At 44.8% G+C, this 22,500-nt stretch overlaps 1 protein-coding gene across 12 annotated transcripts in view; it reads right to left on the reverse strand.

Annotated features, from left to right (window-relative positions):
* Nucleotides 1-22,500, reverse strand: part of LOC113811920 (epidermal growth factor receptor kinase substrate 8) — a 533,483-nt gene that overhangs the window by 68,239 nt on the left and 442,744 nt on the right. For all 12 annotated transcript variants that reach the window (XM_070123116.1, XM_070123112.1, XM_070123119.1 and 9 more), the window contains 4 exons: nucleotides 22,363-22,445; nucleotides 21,814-22,025; nucleotides 19,294-19,449; nucleotides 17,098-17,275 (listed from right to left, as the gene is read on the reverse strand). In XM_070123116.1, the coding sequence (XP_069979217.1) occupies nucleotides 17,098-17,275; nucleotides 19,294-19,449; nucleotides 21,814-22,025; nucleotides 22,363-22,445 (629 nt within the window). The remainder of the gene's footprint in view (nucleotides 1-17,097; nucleotides 17,276-19,293; nucleotides 19,450-21,813; nucleotides 22,026-22,362; nucleotides 22,446-22,500) is intronic.

The raw sequence follows: 22,500 nt of genomic DNA on the forward strand, positions 1-22,500 counted from the left end.
CCTCTCGCTCAACGCACGTAAAATTTCCACCACAAAAGTGTCTGTTCGAAAGCACGAGCGAGAGAGGTCGACAGGCATTCGCGTCCGTCGGAAACTAGTGAAGAACGAGCAAAAAGACGTAATAACATTCTTCATAATTTAAAAGACGTAAATAATCTTCAAAAAGACGTAAAAACCTTCAAAAAACGTTAAATAAAACATTAAAAAGACGTTAAAAATCTTCAAGATGCCAAAATATTTTAAAAGACGTAAACCTCTTCCAAAAAACGTAAAATTCTTTAAAAAGACGTAAATATTTTTAAAAAGACGTAAAATATTTAAAAGGGCGTAAAAAATCTTCAAAAAGACGTAAAGATATTCAAAAAGACGTAAAGATATTTAAAAAGACGTAAAAATATTATTTTTTTTCAATAGCCGTGTAGAGATCTTCAAAAAAGGAAGGGAGAGAGGAAATGAGTAAGAGAGTAAGACGCAAGGAAGAAAAGAGGAAGATAAAACCAAAGATGAAAGAAAGAAAAGAAAACGAAAAACGAAACACGAACAGAGAATAATTTTCCCTCCCTCAAGACCTCGCCCTCCCCCCCCACCCCCCACCCTCACCCCACCCCCAGAGAGAAGCAGCTGCAACAGAATCAACAGTAAGACCCCCGAGATCCGAGACTCCCGTTGCCTGCCTGCCCCCTCCCCCTCCCCTCTCCCCTTCCCCTCCCCTTCCCTCCTCCGCCTCCCCCAACCCTCTCCCCATCCCCTTCCTCCCTCATCCCCCTCCCCTCCTCCCCTTCCCCCTCCCCTTCCCTCTTCCTCCTCCTTCCCCCTCCGCCTCCCCCCCTCTCCTCTCCCTCCGCCTCCCCCTCTCCCCTCTTCCCCATCCCCTTCCCCCATCCCCCCTCCCCTTCCCCTTCCCCTCCCTCCCTCCCTTCCCCTCATCCCCTTCCCTTCCCTCCCACTCCCCCTTCCAACCCCCCTCCGTTGCATCACCACCTTGCAGCAGCATCGATCACCGCCGTTGAGGATGCAACGCGTATCCGCCCCTGTTCGGAGACCGGGAAGTCGAGAAAGAGAGTCCGAAAACTTTTCGAATTCGATATTTTCGAAAAAAAAAAAAAAATCGAAAAGAAACGAAACTGGATCGTTGCGTCTCGGGTTTGTGAGACGCTCGTGTGTGTTTTTTTTTAGCTTTTGCAAAACATATTTCATTTTTTTTTTGTTTGTTTTTTTATTACTAATATGATTATGATTATGGTCATCGCTATCGATTTCATTATCATGATCATCATTATCATTACCATTATTATGATCACTATTATCACTATCATTACCATGATCACCATCGCTATCATCATCATCATTAATACTATCATTACCATCATTATATCACCATTAACATTACTAAATCACCATCGCTATTATCATCATCATTAATACATCATTCCCATCATTATATTACCATTACCATTCTAAATCACCATCGCTATTATCGCTATTATCATCACCATTACTACTCCCATTACCATCATTATATCACCATTACCATTCTAAATCACCATCGCTATTATCATTATCATTAATACATCATCATTACTACTCCCATTACCATCATTATATTACCTTTACCATTCTAAATCACCATCGCTATTATCATCATCATTACTACTCCCATTACCATCATTATATCACCTTTACCATTCTAAACCGAGCAACAAGCCTGCGCCGTCACAGGAGCTCCGAGCGGCCTCTCCCACCGCATCGAAAGCATCACAGGATCAACCACGCGAAAAATGTTACATAAACTGCGCGAAAAAAAAAAACTTCTTCCCCCTTCCCCCCCTCCTTGACCGTTCCCCTCTTCTCCTCCTCCTCGTTTTGCTCCTTCTTCTCCTCCTTTTCTTCTTCTTCCTCTTCTTCCTCCTCCTCTTCCTGCTCCCCCTCCTCCTCTTTCTCTTCCCCCTCCTCCTCTCCCTCTTCCCCTCCACCTCTTCCTCTTCCCCCTCCACCTCTTCCTCTTCCCCTCCACCTCTTCCTCTTCCCCCTCCTCCCTCTCTTCCTCTATCTCTACTTCCCCCTTCCCCTTCAATCCTCCTCCTCCTCTTCCTCCTCCTCCATCCTCCTCCCTCCTCCCTCTTCCTCCCTCCATCCTCATCCTCCTCCTCCTCCTTTCCTCCTCCTCCTCCTCCTCCTCCTCCTCCTCCTCCTCTACCTCTATTTCCCCCTCCCCCTTCAATCCTCTTCCTCTTCCTCCTCCTCCTCCTCCTACCTCCTTCAATCCTCCTCCTCCTCCTCCTCCTCCTACCTCCTCCTCCTCCCTCCATCCTCCTCCTACCTCCTCTTCCTCCCTCCATCTTCCTCCCTCCATCCTCCTCCTCCTAACCCTGACCAAGAAGAAGCAGAGGGGGTCGCGCCGTCGCCCAGCAGGAGGATGAGCGGTCAGCAGCACCTTAGGGGGAAGGAGGGTGAGGTGGAGGGGGAAGGGGAAAGGGGGAAGGGGGAAGAGGGGAGAGGAGGAGGAAGAGGAGGAGGAGGAGGAAGGAGGAGAAATGAGAAGGAAGGAGGAGATGGAAGGGGAAAAGGAAGAGGAGGAAAGAGGAAGGAAGGGGAAGAAACGAGAAGAAAGAAGGAAAAAGGAGTAAGAGCGGAGGAAGAAGGAGTAAGAGAGGAGGTGAGGGGCAGAGGGGAGGAGAGGGGAGGGGAGAGGGGGAGGGGGGGGGCGAATATTTCTAGTCCAGCGTCCTCCTTCGAAGCAATACGAGTCAACGGCCGTCCTTTTTATCTGCGCATCTATTTGACTTTACTTCATTTCACTCCGTTTCGCTTCTTTTCTCATTTTCTTTGGTTCTCTCTTTTTTATCTTCGTCTTGTTCTACTTTATTATCGTTATTTTGTTTTGTCTTTCCCGTTTCGCTTCTTTTCTCATTTTTTTATTTCGTCGTCTCATTCTACTTTATTATCATTATTTTGTTTTGTCTCTCCTCCGTCGTCGTCGATATACCCAAACAAAGGAGATAGGGAAATATGGAGAAAAAAAATATTCGGACCATAAGAATAAGGAATAAGAAAGGGGTTGAAGAACGAGGAAAAATAAAGAGAAAGAGACAGAAAGAAAGAAACGAGGCAGAATAACAAAAAATAAAGAAATAAAGAGAGGAAGAGAGACACAGAAGAATGAGAAAGGAGGTTAAACCGAACGAGGTAAAAAGAGAGAAAGAGATACGAGACACGAAAAGAGAATTAAAAAAAAAACACAAAAACCGAGAAATGATAAAACAGCATACAGACAGACAGACCTAGGAAAAGAAAAAGACCTGAAAAACCAGAAGAACGAAAAAGAAATCAAAAGAAATACAAACAAATAGACCCAAAAAGGAACCCCACAAAGGAACCCCTCTAAGGAACCCCACGTAGGAACCCCACGCTGGAACCCCCAAAGGAACCCCCCAAAGGATCCCCACGTAGGAGGAACAACAATAACAGGGCGCGGGGTTTAAACGCCTCTAAGGAACCCCCCAAAGGAACTCCTCTAAGGAACCCCTCTAAGGAACCCCACGTAGGAACCCCCCAAAGGAACCCCCCAAAGGAACCCCACGTAGGAACCCCACGTAGGAACCCCACGCTGGAACCCCCCAAAGGAACCCCCCAAAGGATCCCCACGTAGGAGGAACAACAATAACAGGGCGCGGGGTTTAAACGCCTCTAAGGAACCCCCCAAAGGAACTCCTCTAAGGAACCCCTCTAAGGAACCCCACGTAGGAACCCCCCAAAGGAACCCCACGCAGGGACCCCACGCAGGAACCCCACAAAGGAACCCCCCAAAGGAACCCCACGTAGGAACCCCCCAAAGCAACCCCTCTAGCGAACCCCACAAAGGAACACCACAAAGGAACCCCACGTAGGAACCCCCCAAAGGAACCCCTCTAAGGAATCCCACAAAGGAACCCCTCTAGGGAACCCCCCAAAGGAATCCCTCTAGGGAACCCCACAAAGGAACCCCACGTAGGAACCCCCCAAAGGAACCCCTCTAGGGAACCCCACAAAGGAACCCCACAAAGGAACCCCCAAAGGAACCCTTCTAAGGAACCCCCCAAAGGAACCCCCTCTCAAGAACCCCTCTAAGGAACCCTTCTAAGGAACCCCCCAAAGGAACCCCACGTAGGAACCCCTCTAAGGAACCCTTCTAAGGAACCCCCCAAAGGAACCCCACGTAGGAACAACAACAGGGCGCGGGGGGTTTAAATGCCCGGGACGAATAACCCCCAGGAACCCTCTAAGGAACCCCACGTAGGAACCCCACGCTGGAACCCCCCAAAGGAACCCCCAAAGGAACCCCCAAAGGAACCCCTCTAAGGAACCCCACAAAGGAACCCCCCAAAGGAACCCCTCTAAGGAACCCCCAAAGGAACCCCCAAAGGAACCCCCCAAAGGAACCCCTCTAAGGAACCCCACAAAGGAACCCCCCAAAGGAACCCCTCTAAGGAACCCCCAAAGGAACCCCTCTAAGGAACCCCTCTAAGGAACCCCACGTAGGAACCCCACGCTGGAACCCCCAAAGGAACCCCCCAAAGGAACCCCCAAAGGAACCCCTCTAAGGAACCCCACAAAGGAACCCCCAAAGGAACCCCTCTAAGGAACCCCAAAGGAACCCCCAAAGGAACCCCCCAAAGGAACCCTCTAAGGAACCCCACAAAGGAACCCCCAAAGGAACCCCTCTAAGGAACCCCTCTAAGGAACCCCCAAAGGAACCCCCAAAGGAACCCCCCAAAGGAACCCCTCTAAGGAACCCTTCTAAGGAACCCCACAAAGGAACCCCTCTCAGGAACCCCCCAAAGGAACCCCCCAAAGGAACCCCTCTAAGGAACCCCCCAAAGGAACCCCACAAAGGAACCCCCCAAAGGAACCCCCTCTAAGGAACCCTCTAAGGGAACCCCACGTAGGAACCCCACGCTGGAACCCCCAAAGGAACCCCCAAAGGAACCCCCAAAGGAACCCCTCTAAGGAACCCCACAAAGGAACCCCCAAAGGAACCCCTCTAAGGAACCCCCCAAAGGAACCCCCAAAGGAACCCCCCAAAGGAACCCCTAAGGAACCCCACAAAGGAACCCCCCAAAGGAACCTCCTCTAAGGAACCCCTTCTAAGGAACCCCCAAAGGAACCCCCAAAGGAACCCCCAAAGGAACCCCTCTAAGGAACCCTTCTAAGGAACCCCACAAAGGAACCCCTCTCAGGAACCCCCCAAAGGAACCCCCCAAAGGAACCCCTCTAAGGAACCCCCCAAAGGAACCCCACAAAGGAACCCCCAAAGGAACCCCTCTAAGGAACCCTCTAAGGAACCCCACGTAGGAACCCCACGCTGGAACCCCCAAAGGAACCCCCAAAGGAACCCCCAAAGGAACCCCTCTAAGGAACCCCACAAAGGAACCCCCCAAAGGAACCCCTCTAAGGAACCCCCAAAGGAACCCCCAAAGGAACCCCCCAAAGGAACCCCTCTAAGGAACCCCACAAAGGAACCCCCCAAAGGAACCCCTCTAAGGAACCCCTCTAAGGAACCCCCCAAAGGAACCCCCCAAAGGAACCCCCTCTCAAGAACCCCTCTAAGGAACCCTTCTAAGGAACCCCCCAAAGGAACCCCTCTAAGGAACCCCTCTAAGGAACCCCCCAAAGGAACCCCTCTAAGGAACCCCCCAAAGGAACCCCACAAAGGAACCCCCAAAGGAACCCCTCTAAGGAACCCCTCTAAGGAACCCCACGTAGGAACCCCACGCTGGAACCCCCAAAGGAACTCCCCAAAGGAACCCCCCCAAAGGAACCCCTCTAAGGAACCCCACAAAGGAACCCCCCAAAGGAACCCCTCTAAGGAACCCCCCAAAGGAACCCCCAAAGGAACCCCCAAAGGAACCCCTCTAAGGAACCCCACAAAGGAACCCCCCCAAAGGAACCCTCTAAGGAACCCCCTCTAAGGAACCCCCAAAGGAATTCCCCCAAAGGAACCCCCCCAAAGGAACCCCTCTAAGGAACCCTTCTAAGGAACCCCTCTAAGGAACCCCTCTAAGGAACCCCCCAAAGGAACCCCTCTAGGGAACCCCACAAAGGCACCCCCAAAGGAACCCCTCTAAGGAACACCCACGCTGGAACCCCCACAAAGGAACCCCTCTAAGGAACCCCCCCAAAGGAACCCCACAAAGGAACCCCACGTAGGAACCCCCCCAAAGGAACCCCTCAAAGGAACCCCTCTAAGGAACCCCCCAAAGGAACCCCCCAAAGGAACCCCTCTAAGGAACCCCCCAAAGGAACCCCCAAAGGAACCCCCTCAAAGGAACCCCCCAAAGGAACCCCTCAAAGGAACCCCACGTAGGAACCCCACGTAGGAACCCCTCTAAGGAACCCCCAAAGGAACCCTCTAAGGAACCCCCCCAAAGGAACCCCCCAAAGGAACCCCTCTAAGGAACCCCCCAAAGGAACCCCTCTAAGGAACCCCCCCAAAGGAACCCCCCAAAGGAACCCCTCTAAGGAACCCCCCCAAAGGAACCCCCAAAGGAACCCTCTAAGGAACCCCCCAAAGGAACCCCACAAAGGAACCCCCCAAAGGAACCCCTCTAAGGAACCTCCCAAAGGAACCCCACAAAGGAACCCCCCAAAGGAACCCCCTCTAAGGAACCCCTCTAAGGAACCCCACGTAGGAGGAACAACAACAGGGCGCGGGGGGGGGGGTTTAAATGCCCGGGACGAATAACCTCCATATCAAGAGGCACCGCGGGCGGGTCCGGACGCTACCTGTACCCTCATCAACCCCCCTTCTCCCTCCCTCTCCCCTCTTCTTCTCCCTCTCTCTCACTCTTCCTCTTCCTCTGTCTCTCTTCCTCTGTCTCTGTCTCTGTCTCTGTCTCTTCCTCTTCTTTCTTTCTCTTTCTCTCTCCCCCTCTTCCTCTTCATCTCCCTCTCTTCCTCTTCATCTCCCTCTCTCTTCCTCTTCCTCTTCCTCTCTCTCTTCTCTCTTCCTCTCTCCCCTCTTCCTCTTCATCTTCCTCTCTCCCTCTTCTTCGTCTTCTTCTCCTTCTCCCTCTTCTTCGTCGTCTTCTTCTTCTCCCTCTCTTTCTTTTTCTTCTTCTCCTTCCTTTCCCTTCTCCTTCTTCCTTCACCCTCCCCTTCTCCTCCTTCCCCTTCCCCTTCTCCCACTTCTTCTTATCATTATTCTTCCTTCTCCTCTTCTCCTCCTCCCTTCCAACCCCACTCCCCTCTCCCTCCTCCCTCCCTCTCAACCCTATCCCGCACCTCCTCCTCCACCTCCTCCCTTGCAACCTCCCCACCCCGCATCTTGCACCCCTCGAAGGCCAAGGTTGCAATCCCCCCACACCCCTTCACCCCCTCCCCTCACCCCTTCACCCTCACTCCCTCCCTCACCCCTAACCCCCTTCACCCCCTCACCCTCACCCCTTCACCCCTCACCCCTCACCCCCTCTCCCCCTTCACTCCCTCCCCCTCCCCTCACCCCCTCCTCCTCCCCCCTCACCCCCCTCCGAGCAAGCAGAGCAAACTCGTCAACATTTATTCCCCCATTTTTTTGTCTTTAAATTTCAATTATTTCCTGGTCTTTCAACCTTTTTTTTTCCTTTTTCCTTTTTCTTCTCCACACGTTTATCAAGACGCGACACTTATTCACCAAAATCCAAAAGTCTCTTTTTTTCCCTTAAATTCCCGATGCGGATCACACAAGGAAAAGATCTTCAGGTCACTGATACACACAAAAATAAATAAATAAACAAAAACAAATGAATGACACAAAGAAAAAATCAAAGAAATAAAAGGAAAAAAAATATTCAACCACAAAAAAAAAAAATATGAAACCCCAAAAGAAAGAAAAATACAAAATATTCACACACAAATGAAAAAAAAATAACCCAAAAAGAAAGAAAAATACACAAACACAAGAAAAAAACAAATGAAACACACAAAAAAGAAAGAAAAAAATAAACAAACACAAACGAAACACAAAAAAACAACAAGCCCACGAAAGCCCACAAAGAACGCCCGCCCGGTATCCACGAACGCCGAACGCCCACACACGCACACGCACACGCACACACGCCGTCGCTCGCCTGGCCGCCCACTCGCCCGCTCGCTCGCCGGGTGTGAACTGTCCTGAGGCCCGGATTACACTGGATGCCAACGAGACTCCACGCCCTCACGCCCTCCCTCCCACCTCCTCCCCTCCCTCTAATCCGTTCGCTCTCCCTCTCCCTCCTTCCCTCCCTCCCTCACCCTACCTCGGTCTCTCTACCTCTCCCTACTTCCCTCTCCCTCTCTCCCACCCACACCCCCTCCTCCCTCTAACCCGTTCGCTCTCCCTCTCCCTCTCTCTCTCTCTCTCTCTCTCTCTCTCTCTCTCTCTCTCTCTCTCTCTCCCTCCCTCCCTCCCTCCCGCCCCCTACCTCGTCTCTCTCCCTCTCCCTCCCTCCCTCCCTCTACCGCGTTCCTCCTCCCCTCTCCCTCCCTTAATCCCTCTCCCCCTCCCTTTACGCACGTTCTCTCTCCCTCTCTCTCTCCCTCAGGAAGCAGTAAGGAAGCAGGAAGGAAGAAGGAAGGAGGAAAGAGGAAAGTGGGAGGAGGGGGGAAGGGAAGAGGCCACCGCGGAAGGTAAGGGAGGAGGGGAGGGGTGAAGGCGAGGTAAGGAAAAGGGGGGCGGAGAGAAGGGGGAGGGGCCAAGGGGCGAAGGGGGAGGGGCCAAGGGGCGAAGGGGAGGGGAGAGCGAAAACAGACGGGAAGGGGAGAGCGAAAATGGAAGAGAAGGAGATAGGAGAGGAAAAATTACAAGGTGTAAGACGAGGTGTAAGACGAGGCGCAAGACGAAGGGGAAGCGGCGAGGGAAAATGTTTAAGGAACGGAAGCAAAATGAGGAAGGGGAGGATAATCAGGATGCAAAAAACAAACAAACAAAAAAACGACAATAAACGAGGAGAGAAGCGACGGTTGAACAAAAACGAACGGAGAGGACGAAGGGACGAGACGGAGGGAATCACGGAAACGTCCTTCCTTCTTCCTTTTTTCCCTCCCTCCCTCCCTACGTCTCTTCCTCCCTTACTTCCTTCCTTCCTTCCTTCTTCCCCTCCTCCCTCCAACCCTCCCTTCGTCCCTCCTCCCCTCCTCTTCCTTCTTTCCTCCTTTCCTCCCTCCTCCCCTTCCCTCTCTCCCCTCCTCCCTCCAACCTTCCCCTTCCCTCTCTTCCCTCCTCCCTCCCTCTCCTCCCTCTCTCCCCTCTCCTCAACCTCTCCTCCTCCCTCTCCATCTCCTCATCTCCTCTCCTCCCTCCCCTCCTCTCCCTCCTCCTCCTTTCCTCCCCTCTCTCTCCTCTTCTCCCCTCCTCCCTCCCCTCTCCCTATCCTTCCTCTCTCTCTCCCTCTCGCCCCCTCTCTCCTTTCCCTCTCCCTGTCCTTCCTCCCCTTCCTTCCCCTCCCTCTCCCCCACCGACTTCCTGCCTAGGTTTCGGTGGCTCGAGACATCCGGCCGCGCACCTGTCCGAGAGAGAGAGAGAGAGAGAGAGAGAGAGAGAGAGAGAGAGAGAGAGAGAGAGAGAGAGAGAGAGAGAGAGAGAGAGAGAGAGAGAGAGAAGAGACAGAGAGAGAGAGAAAGAAAGAGAAGAGAGAGAGAGAGAGAGAGAGAGAGAGAGAGAGAGAGAGAGAGAGAGAGAGAGAGAGAGAGAGAGAGAGAGAGAGAGAGAGAGAGAGAGAGAGAGAGAGAGAAAGAGAGAAAGAGAGAAAGAGAGAAAGAGAGAGAGAGAGAGAGAATGTGATAGAGAGAGACAGAGAGAGAGAGTATGAGAGAGAGACAGAGAGAGAGAGAGAGAGAGAGAGAGAGAGAGAGAGAGAGAGTGAGAGAGAGAGAGAGAGAGAAGGAGGGAAGGAGGGAAGGAGAGAGGGAGATACGCGCCCACAAAATCTACAACGCCCATCTCTGCACCTGCGCGCCGTTACACCTGTTTTCCCGTTAGTCTAAGGGAGAGGAAGGGGAGGAGGAGGGAGAGGGGGTGGGGGAGGGAGGAGGAGGGAGAGGGGGTGGGGGAGGGAGAGGGAGGGAGAGGGGGTGGAGGAGGGGGTTTCTTATGAATAATTTCGCATGTTTTTTTTTTCGTTTTTTTTAGTCTTTAGTTTAATCTCACTGATTTTTTTCCCGTTTCTCTTTGTTTTCTTTCGTTTTTTTTCTTCAAATTTATATTTTAAGACCACTTACTCCTTTATCTATTTGTTGATTCACGTTCGCACCGACTTTCTTTAGTTCTGCTTGAACTTGAACTTCAACTAATCTATTTCCCAATCCACGATTTTAAATATAATCGAGTAAATAACAAACTTTAAAATTATCCATCAAAAATCACCCAAGACTGGACACAAACAGGAAATAATAATAATAACAACAACAACAGCAACAACAACAACAACAACAATAATAATAATAATAATAGTAATAGTGATAATAGTAATAACAATAACATAGTAATAAATAATAATAATAATAATAATAATAATAATAATAATAATAACAATAATAATACTAATAATAACAATAATAATTATCATTATCATTATTACTATCAATATATCATTAATAATAATAATAATAATAATAATAATAATAATAATAATAATAATAATAATAATAATAACAAAAATAATAACAATAATAATAACAATAATAATAACAATAAAATAACTTATCATAAACAATAAAAGAATCCCCAAAACGCCACGCCACCCCCCCACCTTCGCCCCCTTGCCAAGAATAAAAAAAAAAAAAAGCCTGTCGTCTTGCGCGCCAAAGGTCTCGCGTGCGTCCCTCTCCTTCGCTCCTCGGTCCGCTCGCTCGTGCAGTCACGGCATTTCCCGCCGAGAATCAGGGTCGCCCGACAGACTCGCTCCCGCTTGGCCGAATTCCTGCGCGATGACTACGGCACGCACGCACGCACGCACGCACACACGAATATATATACACACACAAACATACACACGCACGTACGCACACACAAATATATACACACGCACGCACGCACACACAAACATACACACGCACGCACGCACACACACACAAACATACACACGCACGTACGCACACACAAACATACACACGCACGTACGCACACACAAATACACACATACACACGCACGCACGCACACACAAACATACACACGCACGTACGCACACACGAATATATACACACGCACGCACGCACGCACGCACAAACAAACATACACACGCACGTACGCACACACAAACACACAAATACACACATACACACGCACGCACACACACACAAACATACACACGCACGTACGCACACACGCAAACATACACACGCACGTACGCACACACACATGTACTCATACACAAACACACAAATACACACATGCACACGCATACGCAAATACACGCAATTTACACGCACGCACTCGTACACAAATACACAAATACACACACAGAAGCCAAGGAAATGAAGGTTAGGAAAACAGAATTCACGGGAAAGTATGGCGTTAAACCCACGAACAAAAACAGGAAAGGAAAACGTAAACAAAGAAGCATAGACACAGATGATACTATCGTTATATAAGACAGACAGTTCCTTGTTGAAAATATTAGTGAATATTCCCACAGTAAAAAGCGTAACACCAATATATTATACACTTAACTACAACAAATAACATACATTTGACTTAAAAACTGCTGATATCCATAAAGATACTAAACAACAGCGTATAATAATACCATGCAAACACGTGCACAAGTCTACAGTCGAAATTCGTGCACAAGTCTACAGTCTAATTCCAGAAGACAAACGCTCCTATTGTATTTTTTCAGCGAATTGACAATCCAAAAGTACTGCTAACTATTAACACCCTTAAGGACGGACTGTCTACGGACCAAAATTCGTTAATCGCGTTCCCGGTCTGTTCCATTGGCCTGTTTCGATGGCCTGGCTTTGACTCAGAATAGGAAACGTGTGGATATGGTTTGCAATGTCAATTATCTTTTGTTAACATGTACAGAAAAAGGGAGGGGGATGGAGGAGGGGGAGGGGGATGGAGGAGGGGGAGGGGGATGGAGGAGGGGGATGGAGGAGGGGGAGGAGGAGGGGAGGGGGAGGGGGAGGGGGAGGGGCGGGGAGGGAGAGGGAGGAAGATGAAGAGGGAGAGGGAAGAGGGAGGAAGATGGAGAGGGAAGAGGGAGAAAGATGGAGAGGGAAAAGGAGGAGGAAAGAGAGAGGGAGAGGGAGAGAGAGAGAGGGAGAGACCGAGAGAGAGAGAGAGAGAGAGAGAGAGAGAGAGAGAGAGAGAGAGAGAGAGAGAGAGAGAGAGAGAGAGAGAGAGAGAGAGAGAGAGAGAGAGAGAGAGAGAGAGAAAAGGGAATGAGAGAAAAAAAATATCAAAGAAAGAAAAAAGAAAAGGAAAGAAAAACAAACAAACAGAAGAAATGCAAGAAAGGAAATAAAAGAAAGAAAAAAGCTCAGCAAAGCAAATCCAGAACCAAAACCAAAACACACAAGCGCCCAAAACGGACAAAGCGACACCCGAGGCAGGCAACCACCATCCAACACCCACACCTCCCATTCACTCACGACCCTTACAAGCATGGGCGTGTATGTGTGCCTCTCCGCCTGTGCGCGAATTAAAAGCATACCAGGAAGCCAGGAAGGGCCTCTCTCTACAATCGCTCGCCGTGCATGTCTCAAGCAGTGAACGTGTCAGTCGTAAAAGCAAATGACTGTGGTGTGTGCGTGACGTATTTCTACCCGTGCTCCAACATGGGCCACACCCCTATGTTGTCTTAAGTTCGCGATCGCCCGTTTTAAATAAATCCAATCAAAGTTTTTTTCGCTGCCTCATGTTCCGACGGGTGAGCGAAAGCTTGTTGAAGAATGGAGTAAATAAGAAAATTGATAATGCAACAGGAACGCTACTGATAATATCACTAAAGCTACTGATAATAATGGAATCAGTGAACTCGACATACACATGACTAAAGCAACAATAATAACTTTAATGACGACATCTAAAACAATAATAATAATGGGAATGAGCCAGGAAACAAAATTAATAATGATCATAATAACAATACTACTACTACTAATAATAATAACAATAATAATAATAATAAGTGATAAGATTTAACATTAAAGCAATGATAAAACATTAGTAATAATAATAACAACCAAAATAATAAAATGAAGAAAACAATAATAATGATAATGATAATAATAATAATAAAATAAAGAAAATAATAACAATAATAATAATAATAATAATAATAATGATAATAATAATTAAATAAAGAAAACAATAATAATAACAATAATAACAATAATAATAACAACAATAATAATGATGATAATAATAATAATGATGATAATAATAATAATGATGATAATAATAATAATGATTGTAATAATAATAATGATAATAATAATAATAATAATAATAATAATAATAATAATAATAATAATAATAATAATAAAAATAATAATATTAATAACAATAATAACAATAGTAATGATACTACTACTACGACTACTACTACTACTACTAATAATAATAATAATTATAACAGTAATAATAATAACAATAAAACTAACAATAATAATGATTATGATAATAATAGTATTAGTAATAACAATAACAGTAAAAATAAAAAACAATAATCATCAAAATAATAATAATAGCAATAATAACAATATAGTAATAATTGTTTTAACAATAATAGTCATGAGTAATTATAGTAAGCATAGAAATAGAAAAAATAACAACTGAGAATCATTACTTATAACATTATTACACATTAAATGAATCATCACATAATAAAAGAACAACCAAAACGAGAATCAAAGAAAGAGATACACGAATAACAATAAACAAAAAAACGGAATTAAAGAATAAAAAAGGAATAAAAAACTAGATACACGAAAAACAATAAACAAAAAAAAAACGGAATAAAAGAAGAAAAAAAAAGGAATAAAAAACTAGAAGTACCCTCCTCCCCTCCCCTTCTCCCTCCCCCTCCCCCACACACACACTCACACACTCAACGACCGCAAAAGTAATTTCCCAGGAGAGTGCAAAGTGTCCGCACCCCCCCCCCGCACACCAAGGAGGCGAGTTCACAACCTGCCTCCTCGCCCTCGTGCCTGGAACCGCCATGTTCGTTTTTCTTTCTTTCTTTCTTTTCTTCTTTTTTTTTGTTAAATCTCTGTTTCTCTTTTTTTCTCAATTCTCTTGTTTTGTATTTTCTCGTCTAGTTCTCTCTTCCCTATTGCTCGCTCCTTCGCTTTTTTCTTTCTCCCTCCTCGCCTTCTCCCTCTTCACTCTCGTCTTGTCTCTCTATTTCTCTCTTTCTCCCTCTTCCTGTCCCTCCGGCCCTTTCTTCAATCCCCTTGTCCTTCCGCCCCTCAATCTTTCCCTCTTCCTCTTTTCTCCTTTTTGTCCCTCTTCTCTGCTCCTCTCGCTCTCTTCTCTCTCTCTACCTCTCACCCTCCTCTCCCTCTCTCTACCTCTCGCCCTCTTCCCCCTCTCTCTGCCTCTCGCCCTCTCTCTGCCTCTCGCCCTCTTCTCCCTCTCTCTTCCTCACTCCTCTTCTCCCACTCTCTACCTCTCGCTCTCTTCCCCCACTCTCTGCCTCTCGCTCTCTTCTCCCTCTCTCCGCCTCTCGCCTTCCCCTTCTCTCCCCTCACCCTCTTCTCCTCTTCTCTGCCTCTCACCCTCTTCTCCTCTCTCTGCCTCTCGCCCTCTTCCTCCCACTCTCTACCACCCTCTTCCCCCTCTCTCTACCTCTCGCCCTCTTCTCCCTCTCTCCGCCTCTCGCTCTCTTCCCCCTCATTCCACCCTTCCCTTTATCCCTCTCCGCACCTCCCCCTCTCCTCCTCGCCTGCTCGATGCGTGATCAAGACGTCATCAATCAGGCGTGTGGTGGAAGAGTGTGGTCGAGCGTGTCTGTTGGGTAACCACGCGGGAATGAGATAATCTGAAGGGAGAGGGAGAGGGAGAGGGAGAGGGAGAGGGAGAGGGAGTGGGAGAGGGAGAGGGAGAGGGAGAGGGAGAGGGAGAGGGAGAGGGAGAGGGAGTGGGAGTGGGAGTGGGAGTGGGAGTGGGAGAGGGAGGGAGTGGGGAGAGGGAGTGGGAGTGGGAGTTCGAGTGGGAGAGGGAGAGGGAGAGGGAGTGGGAGAGAGGGAGGGAGGGAGGAAGGGAGGGAGGGAGGGAGAGGGAGAGGAAGAGGTAGGGAGGGAGTGGGAGAGGGAGAGGGAAACGAAGAGGAAGAGGGAGAGGGAGAGGAGAGGGAGAGGAAGAGGGAGGGAGTGGGAGGGAGAGGGAGTGGGAGAGGGAGTGGGGAGTGGGGAGAGGGAGAGGGAGTGGGAGAGAGGGAGGGAGGGAGGGAGGGAGAGGGAGGGAGGAGGGAGGGAGGGAGGGACGGAGGGAGGGAGGGAAAGAGAAAGAGAGAGAGAGAGAGAGAGAGAGAGGGAGTGTGAGAGGGAGTGGGAGAGGGAGAGGGAGAGGGAGAGAGGGAGAGAGGGAGAGGGAGAGGGAGTGGGAGTGGGAGTGGGAGTGGGAGTTCGAGTGGGAGAGGGAGAGGGAGAGGGAGTGGTAGGGAGGGGGAGAGAGAGAGAGAGAGAGAGAGAGAGAGAGAGAGAGAGAGAGAGAGAGAGAGAGAGAGAGAGAGAGAGAGAGAGAGAGAGAGAGAGAGAGAGAGAGAGAGAGTGAGAGAGAGAGAGAGAGAGAGAGAGAGAGAGAGAGAGAGAGAGTGAGAGAGTGAGAGAGTGAGTGAGTGAGGGTGAGTGAGTGCGTGAGTGAGTGAGTGAGTGCGTGAGTGAGTGAGTGAGTGAGTGAGTGAGTGAGTGAGTGAGTGTGTGTGTGTGTGAGTGTGTGTGTGTGTGTGTGTGATTGGAAGAGAGGGGGAGGAGTAAGAGGATGGAGAGGGAAGGTGAAGGGGAAGCAGACAAGGGGAGAGGGAGGAAGAGAGAGAGGGAGCCGGAGAGGGTCAGGATCAGTGAGAAAGAAACAGTGAGGCACAAAGACAGGAATATAAAGAATGAGAGGGAGAGGCATGAGATCAGAGAGAGAGAGAGAGGAAGGTATGGAAAGACGATGGAGGAGGATGGTGAAAATAAAACTCCATCACTTATCCAAAACTGGGACAAGTTTAGCATATAATCTTACGTTTTCTTCAACCTTTACAACTGTTGTAACAGTAAGAAACTCTGGCCAACATATTTAATATTTCTATTACACAAATAGCTTTACCCCTTTATCCACTCTTCCATTAATACACAATTTGCTTTATTATTCCATGAAGTAACTGCACACTCATCTGTCACAAATATTACTGATGACCCAGTTCTGTGTCAAAAGGGCTACAGCAGTGCCTCTTTTCAAAGGACTTTTGTTTGGTATGTAGGAACCATAATCCCAAGTAGATGCTCCTCCCCATTTCAGACTATGAGCAGACCTTACTTCAAGACCCTCCTGGTCCCTAGCCGATTTTGTTACTGCTGCATCACAGCAGCCCCCAATATCATTTCCTTCTCATACTTTTTTACAATTTTCCTTCTCACACTTATTTACAGTTAAATGCATATTTTCAACTAGCAAAGAAATTTTTCCATTGAAAAACCTTTCCATATATTCTGCATATCATTTCAGGAATAGATATAATATGCAATATAAAAGCTCTAAAGGGACAGCAGAGGTTATAGATACAAAGTAAATACCCACCAATACTCTCAAGAGTCTCTTATCAAGGCAAATATGCACTTGAGAATCTGGTTATAACTGGCTGAATGCAACATGTCTGAATAACATTGCTGTATTTCAAGTTATCGTACTCAAGTAAGTTGTTAACTTGCAATCAGTCATCAGCTTGCCACATGTCTTTCCATGTAAGAGTAACTCACAACAATCAAACGCAAAGGAAATAAAATAACCAAAAGTGTAAAGAAATGAATCCCCAATGGTAAACACATTTAAAAGACATTCAAAAAAGGAAGAGCACTTTTCTCGGTTGGTTAAATCATAATGACCATATCACGTGTACCTTTTCTCTACAATACGAAACTTTTGAGAGCCATAACAGTGTACTTACAGAAATCTCCTCGATATCCATTCATTCCCAGTGGAGGTTCGGGCGCTGGTTCCTGAGGGGGAGGTGGGATGTGCTCTCCACGCTTGGCTCTGGCTGCTCCCCCTCGTCCAGGCACTCCCTTGCCAGACATGAAAAGTTTCATGTCTTCTACCACATCTTTGGCGCTAATTCGTAAGCACTGTGACAGAAATCAAGGGGTGATTAGTTTAAGCTTTCTATCCAAAGAATTTTTTTTTTAATCAAACTGTTTGTGAATGTGAACAAAGAAAGAGGTTTTCAAATAACCGCATACAAAAATTCTTAAAAACAAGTTCATAAGGAAACATTTTTCAATTCTACCTTCAAAAACTATGAAATAATAGGAAACAAAGCTATAAAATACAAAAAAAATACAATCTAATAAAGTAGATTAAAATAAATATATATAATACACAGCCACACCCACACCCACATCCAAAACCACACCCACATCCCAATAATTGGATAAGAGGAAATCTTCTGAGAAGATTCATTCAACCGGAAAGAATTGAATCTTGTAACATTTAAGAAATTTTTCTATATAGAGAAATCCTTTCAAAATATTTCAACTCCTCTAACCAATTACATTCTCAGTGATCTGCCTCAATAATTCATCCTAGCATACAATATATATATCATATCATATAACCGTAAATTTTCAAATAGTAGTCCTTGTACTACAACGTCTATTAATTGTTTTAAAGGTACAGTGATAAAAGTTCTCTCTCTCGCCTTGACAAAATGTTGCCACTCTCTACTATTCATGTCAGTTTGTAGTATCATATTATGGAAAAAAGTTAAATATTCATGGACATATTGATTGTAATCTAAATATAAGAAAACATCATAATACATAAGACATCTAATACTAAATTATATATTTTACAGACACCATGATCAACCAGGCGTCTTGTGTAAATCTACGCAGGCAAAAGAGAGAATCAGAAAGAGGGAACAGAAAATGTAAAAAAAGAGGGAAAGGGGAAGTCAGGGGGAGATTGAAAGAGACCTTGGAATCAGGACTTATTTTTCGGTACTTCTCAATCATTGCATGTCCGAGACAGTATAATTCACACTGATGTATTTACATTATTCCTTGAACTGTGAATGCAGTTATTTTCTGAATATCTTTCTACAAACATTCTCCACTAAGCAATTGATGTCATATCTATTACATACAAAAAAGTGTATCATAAATGACTGGTTACTTGATTATTTCAAGTACAGGAGTTTTTTCACAGACTGCATCCATGAAAGATATGTAGAATGGGCATAACACTAAACATGATGTTAAAATTTCATCTCTCTATCATTACAAACTGTGGTCTATAATAATAACCCCCATATCACTAAACCTTACATCTGGATGTGAAAAACTTTACACTAAGTTTTAGATATCTTCTATCTGCCCTCTCCTCAATTATGTGAAATTTTATCAAAAGAAAACAATGCCAAAATTTTAATGGCATAAGTATTTGTACAAAGTCACTGAAGGGATTCATATCCTATTTAAAGGATTTTCAAGAGACAGACAAAGGGAGAGAATTGCGTACAAGGGGAGTGGGGGTATTGGGGTGATATCCCAAGTATAGCTTGTGAAAAATGGCCAAATAGTAATGGATATAGTAGTGGACACAACATATGTCTCACTGATAATGAAAAGGCACACAAAAAAAAGCATGCCAGTTTATAACACTTTTCATAAATGTGGTAAATAGCACTGCCTTCAAATTATATGGAATGGACAATTTTTTTCCAAGCTGATAATTTACAAATTCTTGTGTCAACATAAAACAGCCTATTCTCATATTAAACTCCATGGAAAATCACCAAGACATATGAGGGAGTGCAAAGGTGCATCTTATCCAGGCACTAGTGAAAAGGGCTGGCAATTTCTTCCAAATCTTTGAGCTTATAAATTTCTTATAATCTTCCATACAGTTTTAGCCTTACTGCTCATGCAATAAACTCATATTGGATAAAAATAAGATTTTTAACAGAAAAGGGAAGGAGGTTTGAAAGAATTGTATCCTTATGTTAAAATTCCTCTCAACATCCCTGCAAATCATTGTTCACTTTGCACTAACAATAATAAAAACCTAGTATGTTTGCAGCTTGGAGGTTAAAAGTATAGACCTTGACACTAATATTACTTATCTTCACAATACCTCTACGTACCTGGAAAATGTGCATTTCTGTTGGGTTCTGGTAATTACGCTTCGGATCCTCCGCCACAATGAAAATGAAAATGTTGTTGTACAGCTCTTTTGGGTCTTCACTTGTAAATGCTGTTGGCTCCCTTATCAACTCCATCGGGAACTTTTCCACCGTGTCCTGAAGCAAAGGAGCAAGGCAATGAGTAAATTTCCAGAGCAGGGATGGCATAAAGGAAGACTATTGAAGACATAACTGATAAGAAAATGGACAATGAAAGTAGAGATAACAAACATTCAAAAATAATCCAGGATGGAATTTTGGAGGGAACAGCTTGGGGTGCTTGCTGGCCTGAGCTTTCCGAAGGGGACCCTAAGTGAGCTAACCAAATACAGTGCAAAGTAGAAAGCATTATTTCTGTCCACTCACATTTGTATAAAGTGGCAAAACAAAAGTAAGATTTGTGATTACTCGTAGTTTATCCAAATTTGGCTGAGCGTCCAGCTCTTCTATTTTACTATCATCTCAATAGATAATATCTCATAGACCTGCTTCCATTAGCTTCTTATGTTGCATAATTTTCACACAAGTCTCAGACGACTTACCCAAGACATGCAAGGCATTTACGTGAATATTTACATCTTCTAGGTTTTACAAAATCATAGAATTTTCAACAGATACATGAGCAAACTGAACTTTCAAGCTACAGTAATAGCACTGATGGAAGCCTATTTTGTTGAAGTACTGTGTTGCAGTAGGTAATTTCAGCTGAATATTTGGTACCTCAAGGAAATTTGAAATAGTGCCCCTTGAATTACTTGAATGAAGCACGAACCGTAATGGTTATATGAATGTCCAACTGTTACCTAGAGGAATATTCATGGGTTCATAAAACTATCATTATTCATATAGAATTATGCACTAATACCTCACACCATAATCAAACGATTATGTGTAACAAAGCAGACACAACACTTATTTAACAAGCTGGATTTGAACAGATAGAATCTCTGCTAAAACCAAATGAAGTACCTCGCAATAACCGTGTTGAAAAGATTGCATAGTCATACCTATAACCTAAAATCATACATAAAGTGGAATACAAATACTGTGATAACAATGTTAAAGTAGAAATAAAGACAATCTCAATCATATATGCAAATTCTTTCGGGCTATTTGCTGGCAAATTCATTAATACAACTATAATAGAAACTAAATCAACTGTACATTACTGAATAGTAGTATTCTATTTCCTGGTATTTTATAAGAGAGATTAATTTCCTTAATAAATTGAATTTTATTTTTTTATCTTATCAACTCAATGGAATAAGTCTGTATACAAGATGACATGAAAAGTCATAAACATTATCAAAAAAGAGCTATTTTCCATTCATAAACTCTGCCCACTCATGAATGCTGATGAATGTACGTGTAAGAAATAAAATGCAGAAAATTTTTGATTTTAATTAACATCCAAGACAGTAAAAGCAGCTTGTATTCTCTGACTGAGTGATATCAAGCAGAACTCCAACTGCGATTCGTAAAACGTTTCAGATTTATCTCTTATCATTCTTTAAGATAAGATCAAGATACATCTAGAACATATTTCTCATGGGGAAAAAAATGATAAATGTATATCAACACTGAGAATAAAATATCAGTATTTTGCATGATGTGTAAGAAGAAATTTTTAGTTCTAATGATAATACTCCAGCTGTATCATTCACTAGGTATTTCATGCCATTATGTTTGTCTCCATGATAACCAAAATATGTTATCTTATCATCACCTGCGTACAAAACAAAAGGTCAGAGGAACATCCAATTCTTTGATAATTTACAGAATAGTCCACCTGTGACTAATGCTACTGTCTAGGTAACATCACAAGTAAACGATTAGCGTTTGACAAAAATAGAATATCATAGCAATGTACAGCGGTTTACGGACATTGGCATTCTATGCTCTACTTCATTTTTTAAGGAAAGAAAAGATCCAAGTTGGTTATGACTGCCTGTAACATATCTGATTAACATAATCATAATAATTATCATCACCAACCCATTTTTATCAAATAGTTATCATTACCAACCTGTCCACCTCTCATCAACCATAACTAACCAGACGAGTGCATCTTCATCTCAATAAAAATAACTGAATACAGCTACAATTCCACTGGAAAATCTATTCATGATTGTACTCTTACACCGAGTAAAAAAGTTCAATGATTTGAATCTTTACTTTAAAGGATTAATTTGCTCTCACTTGATTATGTCCATAATTTCTCATGGAACATCATATCACTGAATTTTTGTGCTTTTTTTGGTATTATAAATATCTTATACTGAATATTGGGCTATTCTGAAGATATTACATTTCACAGCATCTATCTCATCCTTATTTTCATACATCAAAATCACTCATATAACACAAGAATTCATCCATATTGAACACATTAAAGACATAATACAGATAAAGGGTACATACAGCAGACATACTGATAGCTTTCTCAAACGTGGGGAAAAAATGTACGTATCAGAAACTCACCCCATTTTCGTGTGACTGTATGCAAACCCATTTCTTGTCTAGCCGCAACATCATCTTTTGTGTCCAGATTCCTGAGGTTTTCTCCATGTGTAGAAGACGTCGCATCCCATCTGCGGGATACACGAGGTCTGATTCTGGCGACACTCTGAAGGTGGCCAGGTGCTCAAGAACGTAGGTCGGACCATCTTCGGCACTCCCGACGGATCCATTATCTGGAAGGGGGTAAGACTGATCAGCACATATAGTCAAATAAATATTTCCAAACTTTAAATTTACACTATATTAACCTGTGAAGGCTGTTCGTCAATTGATCCTACACCCTTGCACAAAATTCTTTTCATGTTGCCAACATGAACATATATACAGCATCTTCTTAACCTTATCCACAATTCCATACTTGAAAGTTTTTTTCTGCCCATATAAACCCATAAAACACATTCCTGTACAATCTTGTAAATACATTCTGCAGGCTATAAAGTTGGCTCTATTGCTCAACTTTATATCATAATTTTTATAGTCCTACCCTTATCCTCTTACACCAGAACTCACCTGATGAATAACCATTGCTGGCCGTGGAATGGCCACGGTGATCTGATCTATAGGGCGACATCCGGTCTCTGTCGTATGCCGAACTGTGAGGAACCAGGAAAGGCTTTAGTAAGTTTGCTATTTTGCAATGTTAGTCAA

This window comes from Penaeus vannamei, chromosome 6 (assembly GCF_042767895.1).
Source record: "Penaeus vannamei isolate JL-2024 chromosome 6, ASM4276789v1, whole genome shotgun sequence".
NCBI lineage: Eukaryota > Metazoa > Arthropoda > Malacostraca > Decapoda > Penaeidae > Penaeus > Penaeus vannamei.